This window comes from Ranitomeya variabilis, chromosome 2 (genome assembly GCF_051348905.1).
Source record: "Ranitomeya variabilis isolate aRanVar5 chromosome 2, aRanVar5.hap1, whole genome shotgun sequence".
NCBI classification, from domain to species: Eukaryota; Metazoa; Chordata; class Amphibia; order Anura; family Dendrobatidae; genus Ranitomeya; species Ranitomeya variabilis.
Genome location: NC_135233.1, coordinates 530,314,984 through 530,330,848, shown reverse-complemented (window position 1 = coordinate 530,330,848; position 15,865 = coordinate 530,314,984). Strand labels below are relative to the sequence as shown.

General features: G+C 42.6%; 1 protein-coding gene across 2 annotated transcripts in view; it reads left to right on the top strand.

Moving 5' to 3' along the window:
- The window catches only part of LOC143806981 (solute carrier family 13 member 1-like), a 143,479-nt gene extending 130,616 nt beyond the window's left edge, over nucleotides 1-12,863 (top strand). For both annotated transcript variants that reach the window (XM_077288093.1, XM_077288092.1), the window contains exons 15-16: nucleotides 10,634-10,771; nucleotides 10,858-12,863. In XM_077288093.1, the coding sequence (XP_077144208.1) occupies nucleotides 10,634-10,771; nucleotides 10,858-10,998 (279 nt within the window). In that variant the 3' untranslated portion in view covers nucleotides 10,999-12,863. The remainder of the gene's footprint in view (nucleotides 1-10,633; nucleotides 10,772-10,857) is intronic.
- Nucleotides 12,864-15,865: the final 3,002 nt, after the last annotated feature.

Below are 15,865 nucleotides of genomic sequence, written 5' to 3'. Positions count from 1 at the left end.
CCAAGTTTTTACTATTGACGCAGCCTATGCAGCGTCAATAGTAAAAGGATCTAATGTTAAAAATAATTAAAAAAAATAAAAAATCATTATATACTCACCTTCCGCCGCCTTTCCCGTTCCTCGCCACCCTCCGGTAACCGCTCTGTGCAAGCTGCAGGTTCCGGTAGCAAGAATCGTATGGCAGAAGGACCTGCCATGACGTCACGGTCATGTGACCGCGACGTCTTCACAGGCCCTGCGCGAGCAGGACCTGCCATGACATCACGGTCATGTGACCTCGACGTCATCACACCCTGAGACCGGAAGCTGCCGCCTGTACCGCGCACAGGCGACAGAACTACAAGTATGGTGAGTATGTTAGAACTACAATGGGCCCTCAGATCGGAAGGTGAGTATTTTTATTTTTTAACCTGTGACATACGTAGCTAGGCAATCTACTACATAGCTGGGCAATATACAGGTCCTTCTCAAAAAATTAGCATATAGTGTTAAATTTCATTATTTACCATAATGTAATGATTACAATTAAACTTTCATATATTATAGATTCATTATCCACCAACTGAAATTTGTCAGGTCTTTTATTGTTTTAATACTGATGATTTTGGCATACAACTCCTGATAACCCAAAAAACCTGTCTCAATAAATTAGCATATCAAGAAAAGGTTCTCTAAATGACCTATTACCCTAATCTTCTGAATCAACTAATTAACTCTAAACACATGCAAAAGATACCCGAGGCTTTTAAAAACTCCCTGCCTGGTTCATTACTCAAAACCCCCATCATGGGTAAGACTAGGGACCTGACAGATGTCAAGAAGGCCATCATTGACACCCTCAAGCAAGAGGGTAAGACCCAGAAAGAAATTTCTCAACAAATAGGCTGTTCCCAGAGTGCTGTATCAAGGCACCTCAATGGTAAGTCTGTTGGAAGGAAACAATGTGGCAGAAAACGCTGTACAACGAGAAGAGGTGACCGGACCCTGAGGAAGATTGTGGAGAAGGACCGATTCCAGACCTTGGGGAACCTGAGGAAGCAGTGGACTGAGTCTGGCGTGTGCAGGAAATGGGCTACAGGTGCCGCATTCCCCAGGTAAAGCCACTTTTGAACCATAAACAGCGGCAGAAGCGCCTGACCTGGGCTACAGAGAAGCAGCACTGGACTGTTGCTAAGTGGTCCCAAGTACTTTTTTCTGATGAAAGCAAATTTTGCATGTCATTCGGAAATCAAGGTGCCAGAGTCTGGAGGAAGACTGGGGAGAAGGAAATGCCAAAATGCCTGAAGTCCAGTGTCAAGTACCCACAGTCAGTGATGGTGTGGGGTGCCATGTCAGCTGCTGGTGTTGGTCCACTGTGTTTCATCAAGGGCAGGGTCAATGCAGCTAGCTATCAGGAGATTTTGGAGCACTTCATGCTTCCATCGGCTGAAATGCTTTATGGAGATGAAGATTTCATTTTTCAGCACGACCTGGCACCTGCTCACAGTGCCAAAACCACTGGTAAATGGTTTACTGACCATGGTATTACTGTGCTCAATTGGCCTGCCAACTCTCCTGACCTGAACCCCATAGAGAATCTGTGGGATATTGTGAAGAGAAAGTTGAGAGACGCAAGACCCAACACTCTGGATGAGCTTAAGGCCGCTATTGAAGCATCCTGGGCCTCCATAACATCTCAGCAGTGTCACAGGCTGATTGCCTCCATGCCACGCCGCATTGAAGCAGTCATTTCTGCCAAAGGATTCCTGACCAAGTATTGAGTGCATAACTGAACATTATTATTTGATGGTTTTTTTGTTTGGTATTAAAAAACACTTTTATTTGATTGGTCGGGTGAAATATGCTAATTTATTGAGACAGGTTTTTTGGGTTATCAGGAGTTGTATGCCAAAATCATCAGTATTAAAACAATAAAAGACCTGACAAATTTCAGTTGGTGGATAATGAATCTATAATATATGAAAGTTTAATTGTAATCATTACATTATGGTAAATAATGAAATTTAACACTATATGCTAATTTTTTGAGAAGGACCTGTACTACGTGGCTGGGCAATATAGTACGTGGCTCTATGCTGTATACTACATCGCTGTGCAATATACTACATGGCTCTGTGCTGTATACTACGTCACTGGGCAATATGCTACGTCACTGGGCAATATGCTACGTCACTGGGCAATATACTACATGGCTGGGCAATATACTACGTCACTGGGCAATATAGTACGTGGCTCTGTGCTGTATACTGCGTCACTAGGCAATATAGTACGTGGCTGGGCAATATACTATGTGGCTCTGTGCTGTATACTACGTCGCTGTGCAATATACTACGTCACTGGGCAATATACTACGTCGCTGTGCAATATACTATGTGGGTCTGTGCTGTATACTACGTTACTGGGCAATATACTACGTCACTGGGCAATATACTACGTCGCTGTGCAATATACTACGTTGCTGGGCAATATACTACGTTGCTGGGCAATATACTACGTTGCTGGGCAATATACTACGTGGCTGGGCTATATACTAAGTGGCTGGGCTATATACTACGTGGGCTGTGCAATATACTACGTGGACATGCATATTCTAGAATACCCGATGCGTTAGAATCGGGCCACCATCTAGTATAGAATAAATGTCCTGTAGATATTTAATGTCACAAGCCCCCTTTATATAATAAACTTGTACCCTTTAGTACCTTTCATGTAGCACTAAAGAATGTTTAGCCTTAGTTAACCTATTAAATAAATAGTTTTAAAAAAAAATTACAGCCCCCCCCACCTATTTTTGATAACCAGTCTAGATATAGCAGACAACTGCAGGTTTATATTATCAGGCTGGGAAGGTTAGTGGTTATTGGGCCCTTCCTAGCCTAAAAATACCAGCTCGCAGCCGCCCCAGAATTGGCCCATAACATTAGATGCCCTGTGCCTCGGCTTTTCCCGATTGTCCTGGTGCGGTGGAAATCGTGATAATGGTTTATTGGGTTTGTCAGCTCTGTAATGTCAAGTCCTGGTGTTAGTAATGAACATCAGACACCCCTATTACTAACTCAGTAAGTCAAAAGAAAAAAATCCCACCCCACCCCCTGACTTTAGCTCTGCTTCACAGCCATCCAGTCCAGGGATTCCGACGTAGTCCACAAATGGGAACCTGAAAGAGATAAAGAGAGGTAAAGAAATAAAAACAAAAACAGTCCCTCATTCACCAGTTTATTATCAAACCATAATCCCTGCAGCTCCGACATAATCCATGGCGTTCCCACAGCGTCCACAGATTCTCTATTGCAACCTATGGAGCATTGTTCTGAGAATTAAGCTGTGACGCTAGTGAGTTACTGACGTCATCGCTTGTGAGACATGATGGGGAGTGACCTATGAAGCTTCATGGCCTCACAAAACCCATTCATACAAAGAAGACATGAAACACTTTTAATGTGGATAAAAATGGCCGTGTAGTTTATTCAGGGTTACATAAGTTAAATAAATACCAATAAATAACTCATCACTTAAAACCAAATTTCCATACTTCACCAGTAAACCAATCCACCCATACATGGGTGATTTTCCCACAACTAAACTACACGACAGGGATGTACAAGCTTTAATAAAGGGGGAGGGAGGGTGGGCTTCTTCTTTTCTTCTTAGTCCAGTAGAATGCCAAAAACCCCAGAAACCCGGGTTTATATAATCAAAATATGGGCGCCAAAACCCCCAACATCCAATAAAAAAAACAGCTAAAATAGGTGCCAGGCAGATTAGAAAACTGGATAAAACCAGTTTCCAAACTCCTTACCTGACTGACCTGAACTTTAGATGACCTTTCATAATGAAAGCCATATAACTAAAATAGGGTTTATGATGCCATGAGACCCCCGCTGTATTCATTCTTGGTTTACGCGGGGGGGCTAACATGGCCTCACAAAACCCATTCATACAAAGAAGACATGAAACACTTTTAATGTGGATAAAAATGGCCGTGTAGTTTATTCAGGGTTACATAAGTTAAATAAATACCAATAAATAACTCATCACTTAAAACCAAATTTCCATACTTCACCAGTAAACCAATCCACCCATACATGGGTGATTTTCCCACCAGGCCAAGGCTCAACGAGACATGGGCCCCCCCACAACTACACAGCCATTTTTCTATAATCCGACTGTAAGTCGAGGTTAAAAATGTCCAAACCAATATCTGATAAATGGACTAGATCAGACCTGTAAATGCCTGGCAAAAAGCCTTCCAATTCCGAATGCCTAAAAGAGAATCCTGAAATCAAAGGGAAAAACTTCTCCATAGATCTGTTCTTTTCCGAATCTTCTCAAGGAAAGAAAAACGATTATTATGCCATAAGAGTCTGGGGATAATCTCGGAAAAAACAAAAGACGTGTAAGGCAACATCTGCCTAATACCAATAATATCCGATCTCATGGCTGATAAAAGATCAAGAGTCCTGATTTTTCCGAGATCGTTGCCAGAGACATGAAAAATTATTAAATCGGGAGAAGGGTATTTAAATAGCCATTTTTTAACCTGAGCAACCAAACAAAACCATTTCAAACCTCGAACTCCGAGCCACCAAACCTGAATATCGGAAGGATTAAAAGATAAGTTTTCTGTGTAAATTCGCTGGCTAGCTCTCTTCTGGGCCCAAAAGACAAAAGAATGTCCGACTATCCAGATAACTAGCGGACCTAAAAGAAAATCAATAATTAATAATCATAAAGATCATGTCTAATATACAATTTGAACCTCTTGGAGTTCCATCTACCCAATTCTTTTATTCCAGACTCAGAGAGCCCGGCCCTAGAGGCCTCTGTGGCCACTCCAATTCGAAACGAATGTGAAGTAATTCTCAGATGTTCCAAATCTAAAAAGCTCAAGCATTTCTTCAGGATAAAGTTAAATTGGAATACTGTGACCGGTGATAAGTCCCTGTGAATGAATAATGGGCCTTGGTTTACAGGTCTAGTTTTAATCCAAATTGACAGCTTATTCACAGGGCAAATGGTTGGATCAGAAATTGCGTTAATCTTCAACCTTGAACCTCTACCTAGCTGATCCGTCTTTGATTTCCTAATGAATAGGATTAAAAAGGCCTCGTGAATTTGCACATCAGATATCATAAGTCCTGAAGGTTTAGATTTTTTAAGAGACACCACTTCACCAATGCGAAGTGCACCGAAAAATGACAAAGAAAAAATAGCGCTAAATAATAATGCCTCGTCAGAATTCAAACAAACATGGATGAGACTAGAGCATAAATCCCTGAGCAGCGATAGAGATATAGGTCTTCTAGCATCGGGCATAAAGTTAGACTTCCTGAAGCCTTTTAAAAACTGTTTCACCGGAAAAAGATTGGTTAAAGGCGTTTTGCCAGAAAGCTTAAGGAAAAAAGAAACTCCTGCGAGGCTTTTTGCCACTGCAGAGTATGACAAGCCCCTCTGAGCCATGTCCGCAGCAAATTTCAGTGCTGCTATTGGATCAGAAACTAATGGATCAAAATAATGTAAGTCACAAAAATCATTCCAATTACGCCATGCGGCTGAATAGCCAGCCCATGATCTCTCGGATAATGAATGTTTAATAAAATGCGGTATTAGATTGTAATCAGGTCCCAAATTGAAGGGGGTAAGAGAGTCACTTCTGAGTCCGCACTGGGAACCTGGAGAAAAAAATGTGACCACTGACGATTAAGTAAAGAGTCCGTTACACCTAGCAGTTTGCTCTGTCCTAACTTAGCCTTAAGCCATATATTAAATTTAAGGCATAGAAAAACCAATTGTCTCAAGATTTTGGCTACGACAGTATTTTTAGAAGATAAAGTATTAATTGCAAAAATTACCGCTTGGTTAGAGGAAATAAATAAAATTCTAGAGTTCTGCATTAGAGATCCCCAAGTAAAAATTCCAGCAAAAATGGAAAAAATTTCTAGGACTGTCAAATTTGAAACTAAACGATCCGACATCCAAGTCGTTGGCCAATCAAAGGAAGTCCAATGGGAAACAAAAAAGATGCTACCGCCGAGATGCTTATCAAACGAAAAAAGAAATGGAAACGAATCAGCCGACACGAAAGATGACTGCCACAAAGATATGCCGTTATGCTCTGATAAAAAGGAAAGCCATATGTTGGCATCCTCCTTCAAATCAGATCGGATCCTAATGTGAGAATGAGGTGAAGATACACCCTTGGTGGCATCATATAGACGTCTACAAAAAGCCCGACCAATCGGAATCACCCGAACCGCAAAATTCAATAATCCTAACAAGGATTGAAGTTCTTTAAGGGTAACCTTATCCTTTGTTATAAAATTCAATAAAGCAGTGCTAAGTTTCAAAATTTTTTCCGCTGGAAGCCTAGATTCCATTTTCTGGGAATCAAGAGTGATTCCTAAGAACTCAATGGATCTAGAAGGACCAACTGTCTTTTCATGAGCGATAGGGACACCGAAGTAATTACACATAAGAATAAATTTATTAAGGGCATCCTCGCATGTGGAGGAGCCAAAAGGCCCAATAAACAAAAAATCATCTAGATAGTGCAGGATACCTGCATCTTTACATTCATTTTGTAAAACCCAATGCAGGAAAGAGGAGAAACTTTCAAAATAAAAGCAGGACAAAGAAAAACCCATGGGCAAGCATTTATCATAAAAGAAACAGCCGTCAAAACAAAAACCTAGTGAATTAAAACCGGATGGGTGGACGGGGAGGAGCCTAAAAGCAGATTTAATGTCCGACTTGGACATTAAGGCATTGGAGCCGAATTTCTTAAGGATCTCTAATGCAGAATCAAATGAAGAGTAAGATACTGAAACTAAGGACTTGTCCACTTCATCATTCAGGGATGAACCCAATGGGTGGGATAAGTGATGAATTAATCGGAATGAGCCCTCGTCTTTTTTTGGAACTATACCCAAAGGAGATATACGAAAGTTAGAAAACGGAGGTGTTTCAAAGGGGCCTGCAACTCTGCCTAGTTGAATTTCGTTAATAATTTTGTCCCTAGCAACCTCTGGATTGGCCTTTAAGGAAGGTAAATTAGGAGCAACTGAACAGCCCACCCCTTTAAATTGAGGCACAAAGAATCCCTCAGAAAATCCATAAAACAACAATTCACTGATCTCCTGATCTGGAAATCTGCTTAACCATGGGGACATGTTTGCCAGATTCACTGGTGTCTGTGCTTTTTGTAGTATGCTCTTTAGCAGAGGACTGCTGAGCTGCTTGTTTTTTGAAGCATTTTGCCATTGGGTGTGCATTACCACAGAATGAACATTCGTGGCGGAATCTACAATTGTTGTTCCACTTGCAAAAGGAATCATTGAAAGCGAAACAAACGCCACGTTTTAAACTGCTAGAGGGGATCTGTTTAGGATTACTGTGTCTCTGTGGAAGCATAAGGTTAATCCACAACCCGATATCCTTCACTCCCCAATGGAGCTCAGGGTGGACTGATAACTTGTGCCTGAAAGCTTCATCGTAATTCAGCCAAGCGAACCCGCCGAAATTACGATAAGCTTCCAATATGATATCTAAGTGTTGAAATAATTTGCTGCAGAGATGAGGGGATTTCTCCCCCAAAACTGCAGCAAAAATGGAAAATGCTTGCACCCAATTGTTGAATGATTTAGCATTGGTGCGTTTAAAATCGTCTGGGTCAGTTTTATCATCCCTTTTATCTGGCTTACCAGGCTGGTCTTTTCTAGGCAGTAATGAAAAAATATCCACATAGTTATTATTCCAAATAAGCTCTTTCACAGAAGAGCTTAAGTGGAATCCCAAAGGAGACAACTCGCATGTGAGAGCTTCCTTAAAAGTATTAATAGGAAGAGTGTTAGCTGGTAAAGTGTCAGATAATGCAGCACTACGTATATCTGAAGTGCTCACATGAGATGGGATAGCATCCCTTAATGTCTCAGCTAACACCTTCCTAACAATACTTGTCAGATGAGAGTGAGGGACAGACATGGGTACATTGACAGTCTCACCCCTCGCTGAAAGATGGTCGGTCCTGGGATGTCTGCTGCAGCTGGAGCTCAAGCCCTCCGAGTTAGGCAAGCTCACATGGGAAGCTGCTGCGACTGGCGAATCTTCCTCCTCTTCAGACTGCGAGGTGACAGGTTCATCCCGGATGCTGGCGTGGGCCGGGAGTGTGGGAGCCGCAGCCGCTGCGGGAGCCGCTGACACCGCAGCGCTTTTACGGCCGCGGTGAGTTGCGGGCCTCCCGTCCGGAACAGCTGAGGAGGACGGAGCTGTGGCCTGGTGCTGGCTGCGGAAGTCTCACGCAGGGCTGCGAGACTTCCTGGTGGGGCGTTGCCGCGACTTTCCCTTCTCTTCCTGTCCCGTGCGGCTGGAGGCAGGCGGCGACGCTGAAGGGGAGTAAGGGATCTTCTGTCTTCTACGCCGCACTGAGGCAGGAGATGCCGGCGGGACCGGGGAGGCTTGACACGGCGGCTGGAGGGAGGCTTCTGGAGGAGGAGGGACCGCATCAGCTGCCGCCGAAACAGGTTCTATAGCGAGGCAGCGCTGAAGCCAGTCCACTCCACCCTCGGCGCCGGCTCTGGTCAGGAGCTGCTGCAAGAGATTCTCCATCTTCCGGGTACCTCTTCTTCTTTTCTTCTTAGTCCAGTAGAATGCCAAAAACCCCAGAAACCCGGGTTTATATAATCAAAATATGGGCGCCAAAACCCCCAACATCCAATAAAAAAAACAGCTAAAATAGGTGCCAGGCAGATTAGAAAACTGGATAAAACCAGTTTCCAAACTCCCTACCTGACTGACCTGAACTTTAGATGACCTTTCATAATGAAAGCCATATAACTAAAATAGGGTTTATGATGCCATGAGACCCCCGCTGTATTCATTCTTGGTTTACGCGGGGGGGCTAACATTCTCAGAACAACACTCCATAGGTTGCAGTACAGAATCGGTGGGCGTCTTGGGAACGCCATGGATTACTCCGGAGCTGCAGGGATTATGGTTTTATAATAAATTGCTGAATGAGGGACTGTTTCTTGATTTTTTTTCTCTACCTCTCTTTACCTCTTTCAGGTTCCCATTTGTGGATTACTTTGGATTTTGTGGACTACATTGAAATCCCTGGACTGGATTTTTTTTTTTAAATAAATTGAGAAACAAGGCTTTTTTTAAATAAACATTTGTGTTGTTTTTTTTTCCTTTAACTTACTGGGTTAGTGATGTGGGTGTCTGATAGTGGCCTCTCCATTACAAACACTGGGGCTTGATGCCAGCTGACATTACACAGCTGACATCAACCCCATAAACAGTTACCCTGATCGCCCCGGCTCTTACTGATTGCCCTGGTGCGGGGGCAAAGTGTCAGAATTGGCTCATCTAATATGATGTGCCAATTCTGGGGTGTGTGCGGGCTGGTGTTTTTAGGCTGGGAAGGGTCCAATAACCATCCTGATAATGGCAGCCCGCTATCTATCTACATCTGTATATAAGATTACTTAATTAGTTAGAACACTAGCTTTATATTACATAGAGAACTACAGCATATAAGAGATGATGCATTGCATACTGATTGCATACTCATGTCATGCGATGTTATACGGATGCTAGGTGAGGAAAAAGTTGCACTGCTAACAAGCTGAACCATACGGATTCCACTCGTCCAGCTTTTCTGCTGCAATCTGAGAGAAGCATGATGTAGGGACTGAGCCTGATTTCAGCATCGTGTCACTTACTGGGCTGTGTGTTGCAGTTTCAATAACATCAGTGTTTTATCAATGAGAGCTTATCACCACAAGACTAGGTTTTGCGTGCTTTCTAGTCCACCTGCTCTGTGTAACTCCACCCCTGCCAGAGTGATACATTGCTGGAATCAGGGTCCCTGCCCCTACATCATGCTGCTCTCAGATGGTAGTAAAAGCCTGCTGACAGATTCCTTATAAGGCAACAGGGCAGTGGGGGGAGGATGGATAACAGGTTGTCTTTTAAATATCTTTTTTTATTTGCTACTCACATGTAAGTTTACTAATGTTTATGCAATTCTTTAAGTGCTATTTATTCTTTGGTTTATTTTTATGTCTCCAAAAATGGGAAATATTGGTTTCCCTAAAAATTTATTTGACTAAAAAAAAACCTTCAGGGTTTTCAAAGAGCAAGTCTCTTCAGGAAACGTTGGCGTATTTTTGTCCTTAAGTCTTTTTTTTTTGCATGTTTTTGTCATTCCTTAGTGCTTGCTCATCTTTTTTTTGTCAATTCATGTTTTTTGGGTTTTTTTATCGTTTTCCCATAATTTTTTGGTTGTCTTTTCTGCTTGCGCTCTACGGTTGTTTATTCTTTTCCATTCAATGTTGAAGAATTAGTTAGTGGTTTCTGAGCTGAAAATGCTGGGAAAACTGTCAAAAGGCCGAACGTCTTCCAGGTGTCTTTGACTCTTCTGACCGTCTTCTCTTATTATAAAGCATTAAGCATCATCAGAACAGAAAACGCCTGTGTTAATACTGTGGTGTCTACATACTTGGGGTGCAGCTCACACAGCATTGATCTGCTGGAGGAATCACAAAAAAATGTCAAATATTGAATCAATGTTAAAAAGATGCAAATATTTCTTAGTGATAACTTACAAAGGTTTTTTTTGTTTGTGTGAAAGGCTGAAGGAATAGGAGTAAATCCCCTTCTGGTTATTATCCCAGCCACCATAAGTGCCTCCTGTGCTTTTCTCTTGCCTGTTGCCAATCCTCCAAACGCCATTGTCTTTTCCTACGGTCACCTGACAGTGCCAGACATGGTGAGTAGCTGCTTGACATCTTGTCTCCACCTAGTGGCTGAATTTGTTTTTTCTAATTTTCTTTCTATGCTTCTCCTCATCCACAGATAAAGGCAGGACTGGGTACAAACCTGATCAGCATGATGGCATTGTGGTTTGGACTCTACACTTGGGGTGTTCCCATGTTTGACCTGAACACTTTCCCGGACTGGGCATCTCACAACACATCAGCAGCTTCCATGCCTTGACCGACCTTCCCATCTGCAATTCTCATGTCAAGAAGACAGACTTCCTCCTCAAGTTTTTAGTCTGAGTGTTATCGGTTATTTTGGGTGCAGTGGGATTTGGCTTAAGACACGGAGAACGCTGGTTGCTTGTGTTCAGTAAACACAGTGACACATTATAGACAGAGGTTTTATAAAGCATTGATAAACTATTAAGCTAGTATCACTCCAGTGATTCAGCCTGGCACTAAAGAGCAGCACCGTTATTCTACAATACCTGATCCTCCTAACCCTTCCAGAACGGCCCCGTTGGCTTGTCATGGAGCTTGTCAGGTCCAGGAATTACGTGTTTGTCATATATCACCATAATATATACACATTCACCATCCACATTATTGAAAAGCGGATTGCTGGCTTCTTCAGTATTCATATGTAGCCCTCATGCTACACACTTTTTAGTTCTAAGGAAATGATGTTCTAAAATGGAAGTAGTCTTATACTGCACAGAGACTTTTAATCCTTCCACACTTGCAAACCGGTAATTTGATGATATTTTCTTCCTATTCATAGACAAACACGCACCCTTCTACACATTTGTATACTTGAACAACCAATGCACCCATATTTTGCCTAAGATTAACATTAGATTGGGTGGGGGGTCTTCTGGTCGCCGTGGGTTCATGCTGATCTACAGTATAGTGCCAGGCTCCAATATTGCTTGGGCTCCTTGTGATTAATTGCGACAATCAGAATTTTTGCTGTTGTTGCATGGCTTTCTTCTCCCAAAAGCAAACCTTAAGGTTGACTGTCGCACACAGAAGTAGACATGAATAGAGTGTAGCGAATTTGCTCGGGGGGTTCCCTCTTATTCGCCAAGCTATAACTCTTACCAATAAGCTGCAGAGGGAACTCTGCTACCTGGAGCGCTCCCTATAGTCAGCTGATCGGCACCGCAGCTGCATGTGTCGCGGCTGTGTCACAGCACATGCATAGAGAGCCTGTGTGTTGGGCTATTCATGCATTTGTCGTGACACCGATCAGCTGACTATAGGGAGCGCTCTAGGTAGCCGAGTTCCCTCTGCAGCTTATTCGGTAAGAGCTATAGTTTGCCAAATAAGAGGGAACCCCCCCCGAGCAAATTCGCTTAACTCTAGACATGAAGCCATAGTCTGTGGATACACAGTGATGGTCACTACATATGATACAGGCCCCAGCAGGACGTACTATTAGACCATGAGAAGAACAAGTCTGTAAAACCTTTGTGTCAGTGACAACTACTTAATGTTTTACTATACTTGGATAATAGATTGGATGAAGATTTCACTCATTACAGAGCTGTTACATTTGGTGCTATAGAACATGTTCGAAAAAAGGAAGAGAAATAAACACTTAGATTTTGCTAATAAACTAGTTTCATTGTTGTGATACCGATTTGCCGTGCAGTGCAGGACTCGCTGATGGCCGGTATCTCTATTTATGTTTAGTAGGGAACAGGATAACACTATAGTATTGAGGTATGAAGATAATTAATACTGGAAGTAACAATAGCCCTGTATGGGACAGGAGCATGACACACTTGAAGCTGTTCCGTGATAATAAAGCTTTGATATGCTCTTGTTGAACTGGCATTAATCGCTGTCTGTGAACCGCAGCTGTATGCCCAGATCCATTGTACGTTCCTTTTGGCATGTGCTGGACAATGCTTTTCTTATTTGCACAGTAGGATAAAATACTTGCATTATCACAGGTCAATTGCACAAAGCTCATGTTCTGTTTGGGGTAGTTTTGTACTATAAATTATGTATCTTATTAACATGGAGAGACTGATCTGAAACTCCATCTGTTTAATAATAATTTTGAATAAAATGCAATGATTGTATTAATTAGTGACTTCAAGGACTGATTTATTTTTTGCCTTTGTGTAAAAAAAAAAAAAAGTTCTTGTTTTATTTCCCAGCTAACTTTTTTTGTTATTGATGTCACTTTGGGTACATGAAATGTTTGGATCGCTTTTTATTGATCTTTTTTTATTTTTTGGGATGGACGGGGGTGGGGGGGGAGGAGTGCAGAAATCAAAAACTGTAGTTCTGGTTTCTTTTTTTCTTTTTTCTTTTTTTTTTTGCTTTCTGGTGTTTACAGTAGAGGTTAAATTATTTTGATGGGACTTTATGAATATGATGTTACTAAATATTCCTAATTTTTCTATTTCTTTAATTGGGAAAAGGGTTATTTAAACTTATACTAGTATATACCGTAGCTAAATTAAGGGTCTTCCATAAAGCCCAGCTCTTTGCTGTGAGTCATAAGAGAATTAACATTGGGGGGAGTCTAGATCAGACCCCGGTTGCCATGATGATCCAGCGGCACCCCGAAGTTGCATCAGTTACAACATCTGCTGAGCACGTTGCTTCCATACACCCACAGTGCCCATATGATGCAAAATGATGTTCTGTTGTCTGTATGAGGTTAATTTGTTATGGAAATTTGGTTTGGATAAATTTATCCCTGTGTGCTGCGGCCGTTCCCAATAAGACTGAGTATTTTGAGCGCTCATCAAGAATGGACTGTACACCATTGTGACAGAAAAACATTCCATCAATACTGATAATTTATTGTACATACATAGTTTTATAATTGCATATAGAAAGGGGTGGTTAGTTAATTACCATATTGTCTAGCTCCTCTGTTATTGGTTATCTAAATATATATGGAATATTGTGATTAATGCACATATGGATGCTGATTAAGCAACTAAAATGTAGCTCTGCATCTAGGACAAAGTTGAGACATCTGATCAGCACTTAATACATCTGGCGTTGTTCCGTTTTTGCATGGAAAACCCCCATACAGTCTGTCTGGCTTATATCAGTTTGTCAGCCATTTTAAGCCATTGATTATAATGTATACATTAGCTGTGAGTATATGAGTATATACACTCACCGGCCACTTTATTAGGTACACCATGCTAGTAACGGGTTGGACCCCCTTTTGCCTTCAGAACTGCCTCAATTCTTCGTGGCATAGATTCAACAAGGTGCTGGAAGCATTCCTCAGAGATTTTGGTCCATATTGACATGATGGCATCACACAGTTGCCGCAGATTTGTCGGCTGCACATCCCAAAGATGCTCCATACAAGGCAGGATTGATCCATGCTTTCATGTTGTTTACGCCAAATTCTGACCCTACCGTCTGAATGTCGCAGCAGAAATCGAGACTCATCAGACCAAGCAACGTTTTTCCAATCTTCTACTGTCCAATTTCGATGAGCTTGTACAAATTGTAGCCTCAGTTTCCTGTTCTTAGCTGAAAGGAGTGGTACCCGGTGTGGTCTTCTGCTGCTGTAGCCCATCTGCCTCAAAGTTCGACGCACTGTGCGTTCAGAGATGCTCTTAGGCCTACCTTGGTTGTAACGGGTGGCGATTTGAGTCACTGTTGCCTTTCTATCAGCTCGAACCAGTCTGCCCATTCTCCTCTGACCTCTGGCATCAACAAGGCATTTCCGCCCACAGAACTGCCGCTCACTGGATTTTTTTTCTTTTTCGGACCATTCTCTGTAAACCCTAGAGATGGTTGTGCGTGAAAATCCCAGTAGATCAGCAGTTTCTGAAATACTAAGACCAGCCCTTCTGGCACCAACAAACATGCCACGTTCAAAGGCACTCAAATCACCTTTCTTCCCCATACTGATGCTCGGTTTGAACTGCAGGAGATTGTCTTGACCATGTCTACATGCCTAAATGCACTGAGTTGCCGCCATGTGATTGGCTGATTAGAAATTAAGTGTTAACAAGAAGTTGGACAGGTGTACCTAATAAAGTGGCCGGTGAGTGTATGATTATAGAGGAGTATACATGCAAGTGAGATCTACATGATATATATATTTCTATCACAAGCCCCCCTTAGACTTGCCCTAATCCTAGCCTCCTGTCCCAAAGCGCTGCAACTCTTTTGTGCTGCCGGTGAACTGACGCAAGCCTAGCGCCTACGCCCCACTCCGTACACACTTTTCGCAAATGGGCGGTCAGGATATCTGTCCCTAACGGGGGTTCGTTGCAATCAGTCTCTTAGTCAACAGCATGTGTAGTGAGCGGTGGGTATTCTTTATCAGGTAGGTCATCTATTCGGTCAGGCAGGGCATCCACAACATCATTCTGGCTTGGGTGTCGTCTTCTGGTAGGGGAGCTTTCTTGCAATGCGATGAGTGGATCCAAGTGGGTCTTTTCTCCAGTTTCACAGAGGTTGGTGTTATCATCAGCACTTGAACAGGAGCATCAAATCTGGGATCTAGTCGTGTTCTCCGTACAAACTTTTTCACCAACACCCAGTCTCCTGGCTTCAAGGAGTGTGTACCGGACACTGAATCTGCATCTGGCAATGCAGAAAAAAAACTTGAGAATGGATATTAGCAAGTTTCTTGGTGAGTTCAATTACATAAGCAGACAAAGTATTATATTGCATAGTCAGCTGCTGAGGGAAAGGATACCCCAAACCTGGGACTAGACCCAAACAAAATTTCATATGGTGACAGCTTTTCTGGGCCTCTGGAAGTGTGCCTTATACTAAGTAGTGTGATTGGGAGTGTCTCCTGCCAGGGTTTGCGTGTCTCTTGGGCAACTTTCGACATCCTGTTCTTAAGTGTCCCATTCAGACTTTCTACGTTCTCGCTGCTCTGGGGATTGTAGGGAGTGTGTAGGCCTAAGTCTGACTCTACTGCTGACCAGATCTCTCGTGTGAGATTTGCTGTCAATGCGGGTCCCTGGTCACTATCACTTCTGGTACCCCATAGCTGCATATCTCGTCTCTGAGAGTAGCTTCTTTGCAGTAGTCTTTGCTGACTGGTTCCTCACTGGGAAAGCTTCTGGCCATCCTGAGAACATATCCACTACCAC